The sequence below is a fragment of the Cataglyphis hispanica genome, chromosome 1 (assembly GCF_021464435.1).
Source record: "Cataglyphis hispanica isolate Lineage 1 chromosome 1, ULB_Chis1_1.0, whole genome shotgun sequence".
NCBI lineage: Eukaryota > Metazoa > Arthropoda > Insecta > Hymenoptera > Formicidae > Cataglyphis > Cataglyphis hispanica.
The window spans coordinates 18,858,297-18,883,284 of NC_065954.1; the positions used below are offsets into that span (position 1 = coordinate 18,858,297).

General features: G+C 34.1%; 1 protein-coding gene across 5 annotated transcripts in view; it reads right to left on the reverse strand.

Moving 5' to 3' along the window:
- Window positions 1-1,209: 1,209 nt before the first annotated feature.
- Window positions 1,210-24,988, reverse strand: part of LOC126851951 (voltage-dependent calcium channel type A subunit alpha-1) — a 51,943-nt gene continuing 28,164 nt past the window's right edge. For 3 of the 5 annotated variants that reach the window (XM_050596319.1, XM_050596327.1, XM_050596338.1), the window contains 14 exons: window positions 22,054-22,170; window positions 21,800-21,865; window positions 19,613-19,701; window positions 17,489-17,988; window positions 17,040-17,144; window positions 16,650-16,741; window positions 15,438-15,494; window positions 11,084-11,295; window positions 10,382-10,730; window positions 8,200-8,330; window positions 7,619-7,797; window positions 6,910-6,942; window positions 4,940-5,471; window positions 1,210-4,692 (listed from right to left, as the gene is read on the reverse strand). In XM_050596319.1, coding sequence (XP_050452276.1) covers window positions 4,653-4,692; window positions 4,940-5,471; window positions 6,910-6,942; window positions 7,619-7,797; window positions 8,200-8,330; window positions 10,382-10,730; window positions 11,084-11,295; window positions 15,438-15,494; window positions 16,650-16,741; window positions 17,040-17,144; window positions 17,489-17,988; window positions 19,613-19,701; window positions 21,800-21,865; window positions 22,054-22,170 — 2,502 coding nt within the window. In that variant the 3' untranslated portion in view covers window positions 1,210-4,652. Of the gene's footprint in view, window positions 4,693-4,939; window positions 5,472-6,909; window positions 6,943-7,618; window positions 7,798-8,199; window positions 8,331-10,381; window positions 10,731-11,083; window positions 11,296-15,437; window positions 15,495-16,649; window positions 16,742-17,039; window positions 17,145-17,488; window positions 17,989-19,612; window positions 19,702-20,984; window positions 21,077-21,799; window positions 21,866-22,053; window positions 22,171-24,988 lie in introns of all 5 variants that reach the window. The other 2 variants (XM_050596347.1, XM_050596357.1) reach the window with 2 other exon arrangements.

A 24,988-nucleotide genomic window follows, 5' to 3' on the forward strand; every position in this document is an offset into this window, starting at 1 on the left:
TTGGTCATCTGCTTTTTATCCTTTGCGATACTAGAAAATTTGCGAAGTTGCATATTTCTCGATTATCTTTTCACGTATGTATGACACTCTATCAACGTGCATATTAAGTGGCATGCATTATACGCGCACATTTTTTGCATCCTCTGTTTTTTCATCTTTCCTATATCTTCTCTATTCTCGCATTTTCTCTATCTTTTTTATGTATACCATATATTTATATTGATTTTCTCAGGTATTTTCTTTGCAAGTCGCATTTACATCTTATATTTAGTATTTACTTTTATTTATTTATTTATATTAACCCATTTTTTATGTGCAATTTTATGCTTATCTATAAAAAGAAATTGGAATCGGATGATTAAATTTGATGTATGATTATTTTATTTCACACTAACAATAGGAAAACATTTTGTAATTTACAAAAAAAAGAAGATTAGACGATATTTTGCGCTAACTACAGCACTGAATAAGGTTGTAAATGCGGCTCTTTTTCTTTCTGTCCAATTGTATAAACGTATTTTAAAAATCGCCTATCGACGCGACTATATCGTCGGACCGGCTAAAACTTTTCGGATTTATCACAGAAAAACATTTTTATGAGTATTTAATCTTATTCCCGCGTACACACGCACACACACGCGCGCGCAAATCGTAATCGTTTAATCTACTCACGATTTTATGAATCTCTCAGTGAATCATTGCCAATTTGCCTTAAGACATTCGCCAATACCGGTTGAACATATATTCGCTTTCTTTAAACAAATTGCATTTTTAAGCTTGTTTATTCTAACTCTTTCAGATATATAAATAAAAATCTAGTTACTTTCCTCCTATTTTATTTTCGTAAAAAAGAAGGATGTGAAAAGAATTTTTTAACGAAGACGATTCTGGACCAATATTAGCGAATCGATCGATAACGTTCTTTTTCCCGTCTCGCACTCATTCTCACTAATTATGATTAAATAAACTCCGTTTATATTGCAACGTTTATATTACGCAATACAATTAAATTTTTAAAGTAAGTCATGCGACTCTGATTACGAATTTCTACAGATGCGTTCACGAGATCCTCGGTGATCCTCTTTCTCTCGTCCTTTCAAAATAATATTTTTATTTTTCATTCCAGCATTGATTGTGATTTAAATTTAATTATCTTGGACCTGTAAATATAATTATGTCATTGAAGATATCAATTACTAATTATCCCAATTTCTTTTGAATTATCTTTTTATTATTAATTTTTATTATTTTACATTATACTATTAGACAATATAAAGCGATTGGGTAAGTCTGTAGTCTTCTCTTTGGAAAAATTGATCTTAATATGTATTTTGTAGAATTCTTAATCGTTGGATGATACAAACAAGTTCGATGGTTAACGCCCGTCCATTCACCAAGGATCTTTGTATACTGATTACGCTGGAAAAAATCGATCGCTCTCTTGCTTTCTTTTTTTTTCTTTTTTTTTTCTTTTTATTTCATTTTTCTCCCCCCTTTTCAGTTTTTCCCGTCGCACGCACGCATTCCCTCTCAAATTAGCTACTTACATTAATTAATGTCGTTACGTAATGGCAATATTCTCGTTTATTTTGACTTAATACACGATAATTACGCAAACAAGCATAGAGCAGCGTTGGAAATCAATCGAATCGTTGATTTGAGAAACGAAGTAAATCGGCTCAATCCTTTTCTCGCACATTTCTTTCTAAAATATCATATTACACTCAACTTTAATATTTAAATGAAAAAAAAAAAAAAAAAAAAAATAGATCGATAGGAACAAATATAGATAAATGAAAATAAGATATATTTTGCGAAATAAATCGCGGTTGTAGGATCGTGATTTAATTATCGCATCGACCGAGTTGTTTCGCTTCTCACATTTGCCGATTCAATTACTTGCATCCACATTCATTCATCTTTTTTATTCTTTTGCTCTCTCGCTTTCTCTCCATCTCTTTCACTCAAACGGGTATTTACACTTACCTATCGTACAGTATATCGTAATGTATTTATAATGTGTCGCAGGAAAAAAAGAACGTACGTTTATGTACACCTATATATTCTCGTATGTGTTTCCACTTAAAACACCCCGTACGATTGGCAGTATGTTAAACGTGTCTTTTTTTTATATATATATATATATATATATGTATAATGTATAGTGGTTTTTTTTTTCTTCTCTTTATTCATGTAATCTCGATTCGGATACGTGCGCTCGTTTAGCAAGCTTTCGTTTACGGATAATTTTCTCGATTTCTCTCTATCTTTTTTTTTTTCTTTTTCGTCTATTCTATCATCCGTCGTTTAAATGCACATTCAAATCGACGGTAAAGTTCTCTCGAGTTTGAGAAATAAATAAATTACGTAAACTGATGTTTCTCGTTCTTTTCTTACGAGTCGCGCGCGCTTTTGTAATTAGCACACTTACAATATTACAGTAATGATAATAAACAGCGTTATTTAGCGACGGTAGTAGAATAGTTTAGTTATGGTAAGTAGTAATAGTAGTAATGATAGTAGCAGCAGCAATAATAGTAGTAAGACAGTAGTAGTGGTAGTAGCGGTAGTAAATGGTAATACAGTAGTAATGGTAATAGCAGTAGAGTTAGTAGTTAGTAATAGTAATAGTAGTGGAGAGTGGAGCTGTTTTTTTTCCTTCCCTTTCTGTAGGTGTTAATTTAATAACGGTATTAGCAGTGATAGTAATAAGTATTGTAATTCAATTATATATATATATATATATATATATATATATATATATATATATGCAATAATTTACAAGTGCTTTTGTGTGTGTCTTTGTATGTGTATGTGTGTGTGTGTGAAAACCGTGTGGTAAGAACTGTTTTTTCTCTCCCGTGTGTCGCTTATTTTCTTTCTGTCTTCCTCTTTAACGCATCTTTCCCCCCCCCCTCCCCGCCCCCCCGGTGACATTTTGCGATAATCATTCATTTGTCTTACTTCGATCGTGGTCCTCTTTACTTGAATTTTTCCTCAATCTCTCTTGATTGGCACGAATCGCGAGGCAACATCAGATCACGAATCAACGACGACGTTCGCGTTTGATCTTTCATTTTTTCGCCTTTGTTTCTTTTATGACTTAAATGGCTACGGATCGTCTCGCGTGCGATTTGACAAGAACTGCGACTGCGAACATTCGTGTCGATATCGATATCTCGTAGCGGCGGTTCTTGTTGCGTCCCTCGGCGAACCGATTTCTGATTTTTCGCATTTGATTAAAAACGTCGCTCGCGCGATTTTGCTAATGGCAGAATGGAGCCAATGTGAGTACGAAAGGAATAATTTAAATTCTCCCCCTTTACGATCATTGATCTAATTTCTAATAATCCTATCGATTCTTTATCATTCAGTTTTCTCACTCGATTCGTCGAGAAACACTCGCTTCTGCTCGTTAGTCCATTCTTCCGTTTGCGCAGTGAAATTTTGCGACGATACTTTTTTTTACAACGAGCACGAAACATTTTTAAATTTCGCCGTTTCGGATTGTTTTAATAGATTTAACCGTCTATCTAATCAGCCTCAAATTATGTAAAACTGAAAGTGACGATTCTACCGCAGACCCTATCTGGCCTGCATCGTCGTTCCATTCATTCGCTTCAATCTCCCTCGATCGATGTCCCTTTAAAATCAACGTCGTCGTTGAAAAATTAACGTTGCAATTATCCCCGTATTCTCACGGAAGTGGAACGACTTAATACATGAGTCGCGATTTTCAACGTCGTACTATAGGGGAAGGAGGTTTCATACGCACACACAAGCACAAAATCATACGCGTACGCGTACATACATACATAAAACATGCACACTCATATCAGAGAACGTTTCACAGTGGTGATCACAGCGCATCCGGGCGTTCGATGAGTCCCTCCTTCGGAAAATCGTATAAAAAGTGAGTCTTCCCCGATCGATCTTCGCTCGATCGAGACGAGGGAAGATTGAAATATTAACTCGCATACAATCGGAGGGTTCGAGAACTCTCGGAACGTCCGCTCAATTTTTCTATCACTGTCGCGCACGACGAGTTTTCACTGCAACCCACCACCATCGTGTCTCTCAACGTAGTTATCGCTCGAGAGATCGATCTTAGCTTTGCCGACCGTCGTTCGCGCACTAAGCGTCCTCGATCGTCGAGCTCAGCCGTGATTTGATTTCATCTCGATCGTTCGTCGAATCGCACGCATCGCACTCCTCCCCGTCCGCGGACTCGTGCGACATCGTCGTGCGAATGAGATTTCGCTGGCCGATTTCTCTTGTATTCGCGAAAAATCGATTAATTCTTGTGTGTATTTTTTGCTGACCCTGTTCGGTCGTCGTGTAGCCGGTCGGGATCGATCCGAATATCGGTCCGCTTCGAATCATCTTCTCCGTTCAATTTTCTTAGACCCCTTTCGGTCGCCAATATGCCGCGATGCTGTGAATCGGAACTGCTCCTTCGTAGAACCGTCTTCGGCCGGTCGTGGCTTGAAGGAATTGACCTCGGACTCGTCGATCGCGGTTCTTCCTTGGCTGCTGCTCTTCACAAATAAGATGAAATTCAACGCGTCCCACGTGGACGACTATCATGCGCAAACCCTAAGACGCCTGGGGGCGTCCACGTCACCGGACCACCGTCCAGGGTCCCACTTTGGCTAGCACCAATCGTCCTCGTCACTGTCCGAGTGCCTCGATCTGCTCAAAAAAGTTTATCGTCTCATTACGTTTCGTTATTATATAACTTTTGTAAAAGATAAGTTGATATGCGTTATTAAACGGTTAATAATCATTTAAAATTAATTCATTAAAAAAAAAATGTTTTGCATAACGTCAAAAAAAAGAATTAAAAAAAAAAAATAAAAATAATGGCTAGAATTATATTTAATCGACCAATTTTAATAAAAAAAATAAATTCTGAACCGAAGCGACAAGAGCTACTTACCTAGGCGTTCTTTGTTTGGATTGCGGTTGCGGCTTGTAGCCATTGGGCACCGGGCTGGGCAGTAAACGACCACCACGGCCCATGGCGACAGCCTGCTCGAAGCTCAACGGGTGATGGCTCGGCTGGATGCTGGGGGGCACCATGTGCGACGGCGGATGCGGATGCTGCAGCACGTGGGCTGGCACGGGGCCCACTGGTACGTGGGCCGGTCCACCAGGTGCCATCGGGCCGTGCAAGCCGTGGGTCGGCGAGGCGTTCAACTTGGGGAAGTTGATGTTGGCCGGCTTCAGCTGCAGGGTCGACGGCTTGTTCGGCGTCGGCGGCAGCCGGCGACCCTGGCCCCTCCTCGCAACCAGCACCGGGTAGCTGTGTTGATGCGGATGATGACGATGATGATGGTGATGGGAACGACCGCCCGGACTCGGGCTTCTCGAACGTTGCTCCAGGCTGGTCGTGCCGTAATGACCGCCGCGCTCGATCCGGTGAACCGGGCTCGGCGATCTTGCCGGGCTCGTCGAGGCACTCCATGGACCTGATGAACATATCCGTTAAAGATTTCCCGTCTGAATTCCACGCGTATGGGGAACACAATTATTGCGGGGGGATTTTCTCGGTGATGATTGCTCGACAAGTAAATCAAAAGCGTGACAAGGGCCGATAAGGCCGTTAGGGTTCGTGAACAGCTTTCTGTGCTACTGTGATTGCTTATTGATTATTTAATTAATAAAATTATAGAGCAAAGGTTCGATCGTTCGGTCTCGATAAAAAGTTGAAGATCTCGAGTGTCGGAAAGGATTTAGGATTGATAGATCAATGATTCCAATATAATTCTATTAATATTTAGAATTAATTTACAGAATTGTTAATTATTTTTTTAAAAAAGAACGATGACTATGCATTGAACTAATGTAATGACGAAAAGTCAATTTAATAATACATCTATATAATTTTCTCGATTTCTGCATTTTGAAAAATTAATTATTACAAGTCGTAATTTAATTTTTGAAATTTAATAAAAAACACTCAAATAAAAATATGTGCTAATTATTTTTAAAACTATAGAATCCGTTAAAGAAAAAGAAAATAAAAAGGATCAACATGCTTATAGTGTTCGTGAAATAACTCGAATCGGTAGTGCATACTCGTGTCAGTGCTCTAATAATTAATGTGTTTAAAGTTCAAAAAAGGCATCTATCGTAACATGCGCATTCTATGATTCTAAATCGCTACGAGTGCATCAATAGTGTCGCAATAAAAGTCTCAATAAAATTATTTTTCAAAATTCTCTAACACTTTCCAAAATCCTTCTCTAAAACACCAATTAAAATTGTGCTCAAAGATTCCATTCTACGTCGTATAATTGAAAAACGAATTAATTGACTGTGCTAAATAAAATAAGGAGATACAATTGAAACTAAAAGTTACATGTGCATGTTGCATCTTTCGGGCTATTATTGCACAACATCAACCGTCTATAAAAACAAGGATTAGACTTGAAAATTAAACACATTATAAAAATATGTTAACAAAATGCAAGATATAACTATATATCTAATATAATGTTACAACGTTAATTTCTTCTTAATAAATACAGCTAATTGACAATCTCGACAACATCTCTATTATAAGAAGCATCGAGTAACAAAGAAGAAGAGAAACACTTTCGATGTAAATATGTGAAACATTGATTGTGCTATTGGTGTTGTAAACATTAGTCGTTTGAAAATGTTTACTGTGTTGATTTGTGTTACATGATGTTTATTGCACGCGCGTATATATATATATATATATATATGTTTGTGTGTGTGTACGTGTGTATATGTGTATATAATTGTATATTTGCGTGTATCATCGCAAACAGGAACGAAGAAACGGTGAAAGCCAAACGATCGTATTAATTATATGTAGTAACATTATAACTGCACCGTGGACATGGGAATGAAGAAGAGGAGAGTTGCGAAAGAAATTACCATCGTCGTAATATTCGCAGTGGTCGTAATAGTCTGTGTAGGCGCATAACAGAACAAAACGAAGAAAAGTATTACATCGAGTATCACACAGAGCTTTCCTGCCTCTTACGAGTAAAAACCACTTATAGCAACATTCATGTTCTTATAAACCGTGACCACGAACTCTCTTTCGTTGCTTTCATTGATTGCCAACAATTATACAGTTTACAAAATTTACAATTTATATTTATATATATATATATATATATATATATATATATATATATATTTGTATATGTATATATTTTCACAGTAGTAGAGTAAAATATTTTCTATACATATACTGTGTTTTCGTAGTAAATTCTAAAAACAAAAGTCTAAATATCACCAAGCCGGTTGGAGATAATTATAATTAATTATAATTAATAATAATGGAGAAATATAACACCAAGAATGAAGGTATATCGGTGGTATATGGTGATAGAGTAGGTATAAAGATGCTGTGTTTGTAGAATAAAATTTCAGGCTGAAAAAAGACAACGATAGATAGAGAGAGAGAGAGAGAGAGAGAGAGAGAAAGAGAGTGAGAGAGAGAGAGAGAAATAGAAAGAGAAACCGGTTGGAGATGATCGACACGAAATAGAGTTCGCGGTCCTGGTTTCGTGAAAAAGACTTATCGTTGCACCGTCGTGGTCTTTCGCTGGTTGGAATTATCGCCGGTACGTCGTACCTCGTATCCTATGCCGATGATTATATTGTGACGTGTGGGGATGATGAGTGTGCCTTTGTATCTCGACGACGTTGCTAACGGTGTCGCTAAACCCTGGTCCTTCGTGGTAATGACCGTGATGGTCGTATCGGCCGTGTCGCCTTGGCGATGGCGATCTAGGCATTATTGGCGAGTGTCTCCTGCAAATAGTAATGTTGTATGAGTCATAATTGGCGTATGATGTTGCGATAATTTAACTAATACATTAATTCTGTCTGTAATAATCAAAAATTTTGTCTTTGAGCACCATCTCCAAGTTGAAATGTATAGAAATTTTTATTTTTATTTCCTTAAAAGTATATATTTTATTAGAATGTATATTTGTTTTTCTTCTTAATTTTTATTTAATTTTATAATTCAGAATGCAATTAGGTTTTTCTCATTCTTTCCAAGAATTAAATAAAAAAGAATAAAATTATTATAATATTATAAGAAGCATGCTACAGTGGAATGATAATTCTTTGCATCCATATGTCAATTAATTTGCACCCGAAACAGTGTAATTTTTTGTAACTTTTGTGCTTATATCCTAGATCCAATACCTTATACTTGGCGATCGTGAACGTCTAGGCGGAGCTGAGGGATGATGCGGACGAAGGACTCTGTCGCCAGGATGCGTGAGACTCTCGAGGCTACCGGCACGTGAGTCGGACGGTACGACGTCCTGCAGCTCCTAAACGAGAACAGACTTTCGACTTAGTAGTTTGCTCGTATAGTTGAAAACCGGGTTGGGAATCGAAGGGGTAGTCGGGGTGTTGCCGGTTCTTTGTCTTTAGCAATATCGCGCTGTATTCGCGCGCGCTCCGAACAATAAGCTAATTTGAGACGCCTTTCGTTTTCGGAATTTGAAAGCAAACGCACGTTTGAATCCAGCTCTCTCCTTCAGAATATTAAATTTATCGTTAATTAGATTTTGGAATCATAATTACTTGCTTAAAATATATATGAATCAATCAGAATATAACAGTTAATTGGCAGTAAGACAGATAATTTTGTGCTAGATATTCATTTTTTATTTAGACAATATCGTATCTTGCTCTATAAGATTTATATTATTTAATTTTATACGAGAAAAAAAAAAATGAGTTTTCAGTTTTTAATTTTACTTTAATTTTACGTTTCTGTCTAACAAAGATAAACTTAAGCTTCGCAGAAAATAGGAGAAATTGATAAGGCGGAAGAAAGAATAGTTTACACACACAGATACATACATACACAAGTGTGTGTTAAACGGCATGCAGTTAGAAAAGTCTCGTTCATGCACATGCTTGTCGATAAAAATTCCGATCGCTTGATTTAAAAGAGGAAGATATCCGCTACCTTCGAGTACTACCAGGAGACTTGTTTCACGGGTGTGTTTTACTTACCGGGACGTGGATACGAAAGAATCAAGAGATAAACACGACATACGAGGAGAACGAGGCAGTCTCGTGAGATCGTATTGACTGCTTCGTTGCTCCAACGATAATCCTAAAGCCGAAAGCAGCAAGGGACAAGGGGGTGGAAACTGTTCTATACATCGACACGAGCAATCACTATATTCGGTTGGCACGTGGCTATTCTTCTATGTGACGTTTGCGCTAGAGTGTGCGTTTCTAGGTGTCTTATTATTTACGGGAACATTAACACACTCAATGGGCTCAAGATTGATTCGACAATTTTTTTTTTTGGCTTCGTGGCAAAAACGCAGAAAAGCGCGGTCTGTCTGACACTAACGGTCTTATTTCACTGCGAATCCATCTTGAATGCCAAGGATCACGACATCACGCGCAATACTTTTCGATCCGCGAATATCTTTCAGAAAATTTATTTTTTAAGGATTGTGAAAATCACAAATTGGGCCAGTGGAGAACGTCGATCGACTTATCTAAGATGTCCTAATCTAATCTTAACGCAGATATTTGCAATTTATCTAGCGGAAATTTAAAAGTTTCTCTGAAATCTAATTTTGTTCTAATATGATTTTATGTTTCTCTAAAAAAGCATTTTACTCACATATAGATCTTAGAATCTCTAAAGAATTTTTTCTGGAAGGAAGTCACATCCTCTAAAAATTACTTTAGGTGACACAATTAATACTAAATATCCTAATTTGGACCAATCTAATAAAATAATTCGCGATAGGAGGTAATATCCTAATCTAGAATTGTCTTTAGGTACAATAGAACGATCTACGTTATTTATTTGCAGGATATTTCTAAATTTCGATAAATTTTTATCGACAAGTTTTTAAATTTTTTTTTTGCAGTATTAAAGAAATAAAAACTCTTTTTCTTAACAATAAATATATTGGTATCGACAAAAATATTTTGGAAATTTTTAAGACTAAAAATGTATTAATATAATTATGTTATATATAAACTTTTTAAATTTATCAAATACAAGTTAGTAATCTTCTTCTTATATTTTTATAATTGAATAAAAACTGGTGCATTATTATACTTATCAATTTTTCTAATAAAAACCTAAGATTATTTGTGAAATCTTGAAATAAATATTTCGAGAAGAGCAATATGAAAAGAGTTTTTTTAATTCAGAAACATCTTGCAATTACTACGAAACACAGCTTAAACATATCTTATACATGATTATCAATTAGATCGCGATTCGGATTTCTCCCGGCTCTCTATCGCGATTTACTTTCGGTGGGGTCAAAGGGTGGGAAGGACACTTTCAAAAATCGAGGGAAATCGAGTTCTTTTCAAGCTTGGATCGAGCCGACACCTTGTGGTAACGGATCGAGGAGCGAGGTACGTAGGTGTTCTGGTGTTGGTAGTACGAGGGTGGTCGGTGGTCATGATGATCATGATGGTGATGGTGGTGGTGGTAGTATTGGTGGTGGTCATAGTATTGATCATTGTCGGTATCGTAGTAGTATTGGTCGTGATGGTGATGGTAGTAGTTGTTTTGATCATCCCGCTGGGAGGACACCTCGGCCAGCAATGGCTCTAGCTCGGGGGCGCGATCCTCGCCATTAACTACAACCCCAGACCCACCCCCTCCCTGGCTACTCTCTCCGCTGCTGCCTAGTATATCGTATTGGCGAGACATCTTCCAGTTCACCTTTTTATTTCTGAAATCAAAACAACCGTCATTCTCGTAACAATTAGACGCACACATATATCAAGAATAATATATATATATATATATATATATATATATATATATATATATATATATTGTATTAATAAATATTGTAATAATAAATTAATCTGTTCAATAATTTGGTCTCGATCTTAAAAAGCTATGAAAGCATTAAATATTTCCTAAAAATATCTAACTTATTTTTTCTCTCTACATGTTTATGCAGAAATAATTATTTTTATATAAAATATTAAGAGCCCTTATATTTTCTTATGAAGTAGTTTTGAGCAAATAAACAAATTTTATTAAAACATTATTTTAATTAAAAGACTTAATACGTACCTGATGCTACGCTGACGTCTGTGCGCGGCGGCTGCGAGGACACCAAGAGCCCCTTCCTCCTCATCTCTGTGATCTTTATGTCGGTCTGGCTTCACGTCCACGGCCGGTCCCACCACCGGTTCGAGACTGTTCGCCCTACTTCCGGCTCCGTGATTATTTCCGATGTGATTTACCGCCGAAATGTCCAGCAGGCAGTTGAAGAAGGCCGACTGCTAAATTGCGAAACGTGCGAAAGCACACCAGCTATCAGAGCTGATTGACACCGATCTCGTTGTTCGATCGACTATTTCTTTTTTTTTTTTGCGCTTTTATCTTCCCACGTTTATTTTTCTTTCCTCCGCATATAAGTAAACTATATATGTACAGGCACATACAGGCTTTTCTTTAGCGTTACCTCTCGTCGATGGTCTCTCGAAAAATTGTGGAAGAATGCGAGACGCTTATAAAGATCAGATGCATTCAAAGTCGAGAATTAATAGTGTAAAAACGGTGAGAAAGAATTTTCAGAGTAAAGAGGCGGCCATGCTAGAAAAAAAGGCATGTCGTGGTAGTGCGTTTACTTGTGTCGGTCTTATACAGCGGATTTTTTTTTTCATCTCCGTCTATTGAGTACGCTCGAAAGAACGTATGTGTGATAGAAAAATTGTAAAAATAGTAGCGTAAACGGTACTGCAGCGAGGCAATCTTTTATAAAAACGCATTGCATCGCAAAGCCTGTATATGTTGATCAAAATTATGTAATTTATATACAAAAAAAATTCAACTCCCCTTTACCCCTCGCGGGTAGAAAAATGTTACAAGTGAACACAAATGTGTTAGTAAGTAGACACGATTAATCGTTTGAGAAATTGTAACAGTACTGCAAAAATGCAATTATCAGTAAACATGCACAGAACGAGTGAAGTCTCGATGTTCTACCAGAGCTGTGAATTATTTTTCTCTCTGTCGTAATAATTATAGAAATAGAAAAAAAAATAGAAAAAATTTTGCATCATATACTGTATCATCAGGTGCCGTGAATTATTGGAAACAATTTATATATATGCAAGGTAGAACACGAACAGTTCACTCCACAAAGACCATACAAATATGCCAAATAATCGTGAGCAAAATCGAAATTCTGCTGCTTGGTATGCAAGAAACGGGCTTGAATGAAAGGTATATTCCAGGGTTAAGGAATCTGGAACATGCCACTCTATGAGACATCCCAAAATCTTTAGTACATAATATTTTTAAACAATTATGTCTTTTTTTGTCCTCTTCAGATATTTTATAAAAATTTAAAAAATCTTTTAGCGCCAAAAAGATTAATGCTGCTGAAACAATCATCATTTTTGGGACATCCTTTACACGTCGATGAGTTGTTAAGTGCTTACTGAATCTGTAAAACGGGAGCTGCATCGATAGACACTTAAAATGCAGTAAATGTAAGTAGATTCTTTTTTAATTATCGAACTTATCGCGGAAATGATTATCAATATTATTACTTCTTATCTTTATCGTAAACATCTGGAAAACGCAACTTGATTAGAGATTAATTCAAAGTAGTTTATTTATACCAAATTAAAAAAAAAAAAATATTATCACACAAATATTATCAAAACTGTTTGGTTTATTATATTATAAATTAAAATTAATTTATCTTGTATATCAAAATGTGTCAATACGTTAAAACGTGTACACGTGTACACGTTATAGAGAGTATCAAATAATGTAACGTATAATTGAAAGAGCAGAGAATTGTTCTGGTTAAAAGCGAAAAATTCTTCTAGTAGAAAGCGATCAGATAAGTTGAGCAAGACTACGAGTCTACTCTTGTAATTTGCTGGTTAAAAAAAAAAGTGCCTATAATCTCCTCTACACTATTGCAATATTAAATTCGTAAGAAAGAAGAAAATAAGGATCAGCATTAGCTAGCAGGATCATCAGTTTCGCTGCATTAACTTTGCATCGGTTAAAAGAAAAAGATTTCTTAGGATTATCTAATATCTTTCTAAAAAAAAAACAATTAATCAACAATTTTAAGTTTTTCAGATTATTGTTACATTTGAGTTTACTTGCTTCAATATTAGATCCTCGAATCTATTTTCTTATTAAGAATCAAGCGGGATGATCGATATCCTTATATAAATGATAAACAATGCAATGATTTTCTAATAATAAAAAATAACAATAATATTTTTCAAATAATAAATATTTTCTTAATTTCTTTAATAACTTTGTAATAGTTGATAAATGTTTATTATTAGAAAATTTTGTTGCATTGTCTTCTATTTATCTGAGGATTTAAATCACTTGAGCTTACAATGAGCGCAAAGTTAAATCGCTTGGAGTAACGTAACTCCAATTTTTACTACTTTGAAAGGTTTGCTTCAAACTAAATAAAGGAGGAAAAAGTTCATTAAACGCTCAAAATGACAGTTCGGCAGAATGAAAAGGAACGTTCTACGTCATGATCTAAGATCGGCTGTTATAATACGTTCAATTAATCGAGAAAAGGCTTGCTTGGCAAGAAAGGAGTGTATATATCTAAAAGAGAGACAGAGAGAGAGAGAGAGAGAGAGAGGCGATTGACGCGTAAGGAATGAGGCAAAAGGCGAACTATATATAATATACACGCTCGAGAATCAATCGGCTCATCTTTTGCTACTTTTCGCTCTAAATAGGCACGAGAAACGGAGCTCTAGGAGGTGATTTACTTACATACAGCTATATCGTATTGCCAGTAAGACAAAGAGCCGATATATCTACACGTGCGTACACGTGCCACGTAGCCACGTGTTACTCACGTGTCGGCAACAACACGACGACTAAAACAACTCTGACAATGTTTTACAATCGTATATATCACACTAGGGCGGGAGGGGAGGGGGGCCTCGCCGAAAATCAGACAGAGAAAAGATCGACTGTCTTCCCTTTGTGATATATAGATCACGAGTGAGAGCTATTCTTCGATGTTATCCTAAACTAGTTTGTTGAAAGGAAACGTGCGATTAGAAAAAGGAAAATTCTCTCCGCAGAAAGGCGGCTAAATATCTAGACACTAATTCGTATATAAGAGAAGCCTGATTAAAGAGATCTATATTAGGTATTATATTACGTTTCTAACATAATAAGTGCCTAAGTAAGATAACGTGTATTGCCGTGTTATTTCATCGTACGTGGAACGACCATCATTCTCGCTTTTTTTTTTCATTAAATATATTTTTCGGCTTTACTCATAATATTTTGAATTCTTTTTCTCTTTTTCAAAAAAAAAGAGAGAGAGAGAGATAAAATAAAAATACTTAAAAATATACGAAGATATTTGTTTTTTTTTTTTTTTAATTTTAAAGTCTGATTACGCGATGTCTTTGTCTATTAATTTTAAGAATTTATTAGCCTCAAATATATAACACATTCTTACATTTAGATTTTGCAAAATAATATTCATGTTAAAGTTGAAAAGTTTAAATAAAATTTATTAAAAAATTAATTGAATTTATTAATTAAAAAATAAAATTTATATTCATTACATTCATTAAATTTATTTTTATATTAAATATTTATTTTTATATTAATGGTTTATTATTATATTTACATAATAATGGTGGTTCCGTTACGTCCATATGTGTGTGTGATGTGATCATTTTAGTGATAAATAAAAGGCTACTTTACACAAACGAAAGATAGATTAAAATTGTACACGTGTGACGAGTGAGAAGAAAGATTGTGTGCCAAATGTTAATTGTAGAAAAATATGCACCAGAGGCACAACGAGAGTTTTGTCGTATATATAAACAGAAACAAAGAAGTTTTAATTTACAGATATTATATTATATAAGGTGTTTTGCGAATAAAAATTTCTGTCTCGAATACATTTAAATATGTCAAAGATAGAAAACAATATTATATTAAAAAATAGTATAAAATAATTGTCAAGAGAAATTAAATTACTTTTTTTATTGTAATATTTGCTCTGCATCTAATATATTTTTAATATGTAAATCCCATTATGTAGGACACCTTATATACGATGTATCCTTCCTGCATGCATAGTGTACCTCTGGATAATATGAATGACGAAGAAAGTAGAAAAATTTTGATTGTAAAAAGTGTTATTTTTATAAAAAAAAATCAAGCGTCTGCTGCAAAAGATTCGCTCTCTCTTTCTTTTACGAAATATTATTTATTTGTTTCTGAAAATGTTGAGGAGGAGAAATTGATAAAAAGAGCGAGAATACTTTTGCAGTATTTACGTATTTAACACAAAACGGACAAGTGTAATTAAAATTTGAACATAAACATACAGCCAAAGAAATGAAACAGTGTATGTTAAGAGAAGATAATAAGTAAGAGAAAAAGTAAGTACTACCGCCTGGGCTGCAGGACTTTGCCCAGCATTATCGTTATCGATAAGATCGTTATCGTTCTGGAAAATAAAGAGAAAAGATACAAGAAGATGATTGAAAGTTACGTGAATATCCTTCGAATCCGATACTTATGATAAAATAGTTTGATGGATAAATCAAGTATCAGTAGTTATTTAAGTTTAAAAAAAAAAAAAAAATTCATGATTATTTTTTGTTCTAGTCTCCAATAAAAAAAAAAGGTAGTAACATCGTGTCTTGTTATCTAACAGTCTAAACTGAAATTCATTCAGTAATTTTAGAGCTATCTATGATAGACAAATGTTGCTATCCAATCAATCCATCAATTGCTGTTAAAGAATTAAATTTTTGAAGGAGATGAATTTGATTTTTAATCTAATACCATTGTGTAATTTTACGTAATGATTTGTATTAGCATTTGTATTATTTATAAATTAACAGCAATTAATAGACCGACGATGGGTGATATCTATATTAATTACTTGCACAAATTTCAAATTGTAATGTTCAAGTAAAATTACATCCAACTATTTCTATACACATTAACATATTTAATTTAAATAAACAGACAGCGATTGTATTTCTTTTATGTTATCAACTAAATAGTTTGACTTATTGTCCCGTTAAATCAAAGTATAGATGTAAAGATATATTTATTATTTTATGTATTTAAATTTATCCCTTAATGAATCGCCGATGATTCATATGTATGGTTTGACAAATTCTAACAAATCTGTAAATTAATCGAATGTCTCTATCTATTAAAAAAAATCTCCATAATAATCAAAAAAGAGTATAAGCTCTTCGAGTTAGGGAAATTATATATAAAATTTCAGAAAATTCTCTATTCAAGATTTCAGTCGCACATATGATGTCCTATCACAAAGAAACCAATGACAAACACATTCATTCCAATTCCATTCTCAATCAAAATCTTCAATTCCGATTTTCTAATTTGTTTTTTTCCACAGCAAAAGTTTATAAAACGCACACAAGCGAGAGAATCTTTTGACAAATATTTATTACAATTTTGATATCAATTTTGATCTTGAATTTTGCTACAAATTAATTTGTTTAACAACGGAAAGTTAAGCGAGAGATTTAAACAAGAAAATTGCAATTGAAGAATCTTAAAGAGACTTAAGAAGAATCTGCAATTATTCATCCGAAAAATACTTAAATTTTGCTCGACTCACCTGTTCGGTAGGCTTTGACTTCGATCTCCAACTTTCGATTATCAGAAGACAGACGTATATCTTACCCACGGTGAGCTTGTCTCTGCCCAAGTCTGAAAGAAAGATATCGTCGCGCGATTAACGTGCTGTTCAAAGTGTGTGGGCAAGTTGAATATAAATCCTTTTCCCAAAACATTTTATTTAATCAAAATATTTCCAACTCAAGTCATTTTTCTACATAGTTTCCACTAAAATCTAAGCTAATTTTTGCCACCGGATTGGCAGTTCTTTTTATTCTCAACAAAAATGTGCGTTGGAAATATTTTGATTGAATAAAATGTTTTGGGAAAAGTTCGGTTTATATTTGATTTGTTCACATAATATCGCTTTGAGAAGAAGAGCGAATTTTACCTTCGTTCCTAGGTATCAAAAGGTCCAACATTTTTTTCGCTTGCAGAGGCCAAATACTTCTAATCGTGTCCCGCAATTCTTCATTAGCTTGATTCATTTCGTCGGCTAGAACGATGCAAAGTTGGAATTATTTACATGTAATATTTTATATTACTCAATATGTAATTAATTGTCGAGAGAGCAATAGCATTAAAATCTTGATAAGATATTTAAATTATTATTTTATAACGTCTCTAAAAAGACATCCGGATATTCTATGACGTGATTTATAAAAGAGTAAATTTTTTCTTTAAGAATATTAATGTTTTCTTAAATCTTTAATTATTTCATATATAAAAGATAGAAAAAGAGAGAATCACATCAATCTTAATATTTATAATCTGAATTTTTATAATGATCTCGCTGCATTTATCAAGCATTTTCTTGCACATAGAATCTAGTAAACTCACCGCATCGCATCTTTATGCTGAGGTTTTCGCGTATCAAAGCAAACAGCGTAGTGGTGAAGTTCACTTTACCGTCATCGTCCACCGGCATATTCATTCTGATGAGTTTCTTGTACGCGAGGCGATTCGGGCATTTATTGCCAAACCCCAACGGCGGGTCCATATTCTTCAGCATATCATACATTTCTGTATAATGGATCTTGCCGGTGGCGTTCGGATCGTACTCGGCCCAGATCCGCACGAATTCGTCGAGATGATGGGCGCCCAGGATCGACGAGTCCCGCGTGAGATAATCGAAGTTGTCCATGATGACGGCGACAAAGAGATTCAGCATAAGAAACGAGCAGAAGAAGATGAAGGACACGAAGTAAGCGTAGGCGATGTTGGAGCCGCAACCCTCCGGATCATTGTCCGGATTCTCCGGATCCTTGGCCTTGGGATCGCAGCGTTGGCCCTTTATGCAATCCAGCATGATGTTCGGCCAGGCCTCTCCCGTAGCACACCTGAGAAGATTGCTTCTTGAGCACAATAGCGATTAACGATTGAAACGAGATATCGCTTCAGCGATCTAGTGCATATCGCTTGCGTCAAAGCCGCACGCGCTTATTATCGCATGCAAACCTTCCAAAATTCTAAGAATAAAGTTGAACACGCACTCAATGTGAGTGTTTAACATGAGATTACTGTGAAGTATTCTGGTGACTTATAGTACCTAGATGCAATTGATCCTGAGTACAAATCCATTTTTTAAATTTGATTTTTATTAAGTGACTGTTTTTATTAATTCAAAACACTAACTCAATGGCAGTCTCTTAGAATATATATAAAAAAAAAATATATTTTGGAAAAGATTTTTATAAGACTTCAATCTCTCTAGATGCAATTTACTGCATCATTTGTCTCGCTTCGTCTCGCTAGAAAAATCGCAGTTGGATTTGTCTCAGACTTAGAAATTTATCTATGAAATACTATGAAAAAACGTACATTTATATTTTTAATGCAGCATCTTTTTGCAATAACAAAAATAAATTAGCCTTGCAAAAATTCATGCAATACTCTGGCAAATTATAACATTGCATCTTTTGCAGCGTACATTGAATGCGCAATTGCTATAATCTTCTCAGTCTTAACATATATATATATATATATATATATATATATATATATATATATATATACACATACTCTAGATGTGGAGATATATTTACATATAAGATTATGTAAAAAAAAAATTTTATTACTGATTTTGAAATTACTTTAAAATTGCTGTCATTAATGCTGTTTTAATAAACTGTATTTTCGTGTATTTTATTTCGAGTCTAAGGGAAATAAAAAATTAGGCCCATCTCTCTCGCAAGCGCGGCATGCACGAGATTTGGCACTTTATGCAACATTAAAGATGATCTAGAATCTAGAAACTGCGAACTTAAGGTGGCAAACTCAACTTCTACATGAGACTGCTGTGTATTATTCTGTTTGCTCTGAATATACTGTGTCATTTAGCCTGATTCTGCTTCTGTGCTCAATTTAATGCTAAATTTTAATAATAATACGTGGTTCGAAGCGAAAAGGCCTGCTGTGAATATACATCCGGAAATAATACGAATTAAGCGATTAGAAGACTTTACGCCGTCGTGATAATTGAGATGTTCGGCGTGACAATGGCATAAATCATTTTTCAAAAACTGAATTTAATATTCAATATTTATTGTAAATAAAATATGTAAATAAAAAAAAAATAATAATCAGAGAAATTAATTTTTGAATTTTTGCCGCAATTAAAATGAACAAATTGATGCAATAAAAGCTATGAAAAATTTTCGTAAAATTTCTAAAACCATAAATTAAATTAACCACTTTTGACACAAACGGTTCAATTAAATCGCCTTGTCACGTGAACATCTTCAAAGATCAATCCACTTTTCCATCGCCGTCCGAAAAAAAAAAAAAACTTAAATCATTTTCTGCATCATACTTTTGCAAACCGTAACAAAAAATCGTGAGCAAGTAGCTTGCCGCAAGTGAGCGTGATGAGCGTGGAAGCTCGCTCGATCGTTCCGCATAATCGCGTGGCCAAGTTGAATGGTTAAACAGTTAGCTAGATGCTTCTGGTGTGACTTTACTTACCGAAAAAGCAGCATCAGACCTTGTATGAAGCTTTGGAAATTGTTGTGCTTGGTAATAGCTTCACCATCCAGCGCGATGTTACCGAATACCTGAGACCCACAGAAAAAAGGGCAGCCAAAAAAGGCGACCGGCATTACAAATTTGCGTCACCGAATATGGTTCTTTTAAGTAATAAAAAATCGAATAAAGATAATTGAGATGTTCTCTGCTTTTCTTCTCGCTGGATGACCACTATTTCGATTTTTGTATCGCTTCGACGGTTTTTGTGTATGTAATGAGTATTATATAGTAACGCAATATATTGTACTTTCTAACTACAACCTCTCACATACTTTTTTTTTTTAATGACTAAACGGTATGCTTGGGAGAATTGAGATGTCTTAATATGTGATTAAATTAAATTGATGTGCATAAAACGACTAATGGCTAAAAATAATTAATTTGCCAAAATCTTTTTAATTTTGACAATTTAATGATGTAATTGAGTAATCAAATCTTTGTTGACAATTTGATAGTGAAACTTTTGATAAGTTTATGATAAATATTACGATACTGATATTAAATATTAATCACATTTTTAATAAAAAATTTATTCTCTCAAGCACTGTCTTAATAATAACTTGAAAACTCTAACGCAGGCATGACTATGTGGAATTTCTCTATAGGATTGTTATACTAACTGGGGTGTGTCACACAACAGATTAACACGTCGAGCAGCTTACTCTCGTTACAGCTCATGCCAACAAAGCAATACGCTACCGTAGAGATAATTTACGACGACCATACTTTTATATATTCCGTTCAACTTCTCGCTCTACATTCGACGTCTCCCACATCTGCGTCGCGCATGATCTTTAACGTTGCTTCGCTCGCACCGTAAGGATCAAAGAGAGACAATCTCGTATACAAATCAATTTTCACAAATAATCGCAAGTTACTGTCGAGATCAAAACATCATGTAACATCGAAGACACATTCAACGAAGTTTCTTCTCTGTAACACATTAACGATACAGAAATAAATCTTCCATGCTATTTTTCCGTGATGTCATAGGGATCCTTCTGCGATGACATGTGCGAAGCATCGCGAAAGATCGCGACGACGGATCAGGTGTGCTCCAAAAGTGTTTTTTCTTCTCGTACGAAGATAAATTTTAGGAGAGAGAAAGAAAGAGAGAGAAAAGCAAATTGAATTTTCTTTTTTAAATTTAAAGTCATGATAAAAGAAAATAGCAGTGATATCTTAGTTCGCATTATAGGATCTATTTCTTCGTACGAAAGGAAAAAACGACAGTCGGATCAGCCGCTGATCGGCCGGAGGTCATCTCACTCGTTGCCGTCGAAGCGGCAGTCAATCTAGCTGCTCGACTCACCGAAAAAGCAACATAAGACCGGCGAAGAAGGATTGAAAGTTGTTGTGATCATCGATCGCTGTTTCCGGATCGTTCATTATATTGCCAAAGACCTGACAACGGACAATTTCAGGTTGTCAGCTGTCTGTCATTTAAAATTCCTAATCTGCAAGATTGCGCGTACCAAAAACTATCTCAATGTTCAATTTCGACACTCCGTATCTCTTTCGATTCAAAGTTGAGATTATTACACAGGGTGGCCCATCAAAAACGAAACGGGCAAGTTTTTTGGCATTTAATTTCATTTGTTCGAAAAACGCTCGTATAGATAAAAGTTGACTTATACGAGCGATTTTCAAATAAATAAGATTAAATGTCAAAAAAACACACCCATTTCGTTTTCAGCCACTCTGTACGTAAATGATTTATAGTTTTTTCATAACAATAATAAATATTTAGATAACAATATGGAAAATAATTTCTTATTTTATGAAGAGACATTAGTCAACCGTACTACTAAATTTTTTAATTAATTAAAAATTATTTCACATAAAATTATTTACGTATGCGAACTTGAAACTCTTATATAAGAGATAAATAAGATCAAATAACTCCGTGCTGTATTATTTTCTTTTTTTCATGTAGAAAACATAGTAGGACACTTATATCAGGTATACATGTATTTCTTTGTTACGATTATGATAATTTAATTAATTTCCTAAACAATTATATTACTCTCCAGTCTTGCACTCTTCTGTGCGTCATCCCTTAAAAGCGCATTTAATGAGCGGATTTATAGAAACTTTTTTAGGAATTCAAGCAAAGGAGATTCATACCTGCATACCGATGATAGCATAGATGAAGAACAGCATTGCTATGAGAAGACAAACGTAAGGCAGAGCCTGGAAGAAGATAACTTTTTATTATCGTTTATCTTAAATATAATTATAGCTATAAAAAACCGGTAAAAAATATAACTACCTAAATTCATAATGATCAAGAGTGTTGAAAAATCAAGCCAATAATTACGATCACAATATGATCGTGAAATGAAAAGAATGTGAATCAATGATAAAAAATCAGGGCTTACTTTAAAGGATTGTACAAAGGTCCAGAGTAAAATTCGTATCGTGTAACCCTGTCTAAGTAGTTTGATCAGCCTGGCAGCACGAAAGAGCCTCAGGAAGCCGACATTGATGAAATTCTCCTGTAGGGGACAGATAAAATTGCACTTAACCCCACAAAATGCCGACTTTTTATCGCGTCCCAAAACGGAGCTTCGTACGTGCAGCGTTTAGGCGTTTGCGTATAACGCGTCGAGGGATATCAGTCCTTTCGGCGTGTCCTCTTTTCTACCTTAGCGATGCACGAACGAAGCTTTAGAGCGAAACAATATTTTCGCATAATATAAAAAGATAATAGATATTTAGAATATATAATTTCAATAAAATTTAAGATAGACTAAGGGTATTAAAAATGCAAGATCACTGCCAAAAGAGGAAACGAAGAATCAAAATGTATTATTCTAATGACACTAGTTTACAAATTTCTTTTTTTTTAGTGCCAGAAAAGAAAACAACTTTTTTTAACGTATTTTGGTGCGCTGAATTCAAATTTGCAAAGCAAAATGGTGTATCAGATCAAGTATCCGAGAAAAACTGGGTTGAAACCTTAAAAAAACGCGTTTTTTTACTATTTTTGAAAATTCATACAAATCCGATATGCAAGAGACTTCAAACTTTAAACACAGCTTCAAATGAAAACTTGAACATCTATTCTTAATATAAAATAATCGAATTATAGCGCAAATACAATCGAACCTCAGACGCGCTTTATTTTTAAATATAGTGGCACTAGTGTCAAGTAAAATAATTGTACCATGCAGTTCAATTGTAGATAAAAGATTTAATATTTTTATATTAAAGTACAATATTCAAGCTCTCATTTGAGCCCTGTCTGAAGTTTTTTGCACATCGGATTCGTCTGCTACAAATTTTCAAAGATGGTAAAAAATGCGTTTTTTTATAAGTTTCAATCTCTTTTTTTAAGAAGTTTCCACACTCTTTTTCGAAAACCTGACCTAATAGAAATTTCTTGATGGCAAATTTGTGCTGAGCGTTTAAAATTACTCTGGAAACAGTGTTGAAATGTTCTGGCACAAAATCTTGTAAACTAGCGTAATTATTAAATTATTATCATACAGAAAGAACTATTTTTAATATAACAGACTAGTTGTCATAACAATAAACTAGTTGTATTTTTGTTGTCAGTAAATTAAATTGGCATTTCATTGAAAATTAATTCCGATTATATGAATATTTATTTAATCAACTTTTATATCAACGTTATAAATCAAAGTCGTTAGACTAATAATAAGTCTAATGAATATTGATGATTTTTGAACTTAAAATATATATTGAGAGATAATTATACATATATTACTTTAATAATTGAGATAATTTAATTATTTAATTCTAACATAATTATGTAAATTAAAACGTAATTACCCTTTTGCTGTAATAATAAAATCATGCCCGACTTTTGCGTCATAAAAACGATTTAATAACTCGAAATCGAGATTAATTAGACACCGCATCCATATGCCTTTAAAGTATAGTTTGTAGTGTAACTATAATGTAACAACTATCTGGATTGGTGATGTCAATATGTTGTAAAATGTACGAGACTGTTAGTGTGAAATGTACAAACAGTTTATGTATTTAGAAAAGTGCATGCACAGGATAAGTAAACGGGATAAAAATGACTTGATCTAAAAATGATTTAGGAAGATTGTCAAGAGAATACAAAATACTATTTTTGGAACCTAGTTCTTCTGTTTGTTTGCAAATAATTATTTGCATTAATTGTAAATAAAATCATGTCAATCTCATCATTCGCCAAGTATACCATAATTTTTGCTAATAACATATCGGAAAATGATAATAGTGTGTAAAGAAAGCTATGTTTGAAATAATTGTAATTTTTTTTTTTCTGGTGAAAGAAATTGGTAAAGAAAGAGATAGACTTATATTACACATACATTTGATACGCTCGATCTCTACACAAAAATAAAATTTAGAATTGAGAGAATAATATTCGATATTAATTTTGTACTTGCAATATCTGCTTCCAACTTACATTGTCAAGGTAAAAATTGTATAGTAATTTTATACCTTCTTTTTGTTTAGCTGGTCACCACTAGCCACTCTCGAAAGCCGCTCCTATTACAGAAATATGCGAGATTGCGAGATTAATCTATCCCCAATATTGAACTTCTGATTATTCAACTTCTGGCAATTACAAAAGGATATAATAACGATTGCCAAATGAACACTGATGATAGAAGAACTTCATAAGCAGCTCGTTTCAATATCAGGATCAATACTCACTTTACGATAATTCTATCTATTCTCTTACCTGCATTTCTAAAACATATTTTTACCAAAAATATTTTTCAAGCACAAGCAGAGAGCAATATAAATTAAAAAAATATTTTAAAAAATCTTTATTTATTATATTTTTTCTCCGATTTGCAAAATTTAATTATTTATATATATATATATATATATATATATATATATATATATATATATATGTTTAACTAGATCGTAATTTCTACGTCAGTGGAATTTAATGTCATTGTGTGACTTGGAAGAAAATAGATAAATATTCTATATGATGTGCGCTTCCTCCCCTCCTTCCAAACTATACAATTGACATTGATAATTCTAATCACAGATCTATATCATTGATCTAGTCACAGAATATCAATATGTAACAAAAGGGGGATGTACCTATGAATGAAATACAGGATTTGTATAGGAATTTTGTTCATGTGTAAGTAGCTTATTGTTATACTATACTGTGCAAATGTAGCGATGTAATATAGTGTGATGTATTTAGCGTATGAATGCAGTAAGCTAAAAAGATATACAAAAGGTATTTGAGATATACTTCGATATCGTAATTTACCTGCTAGCTTGTCACATGGTTGCACGACGAAATCTAGTAAGCAGCAAAAGGGT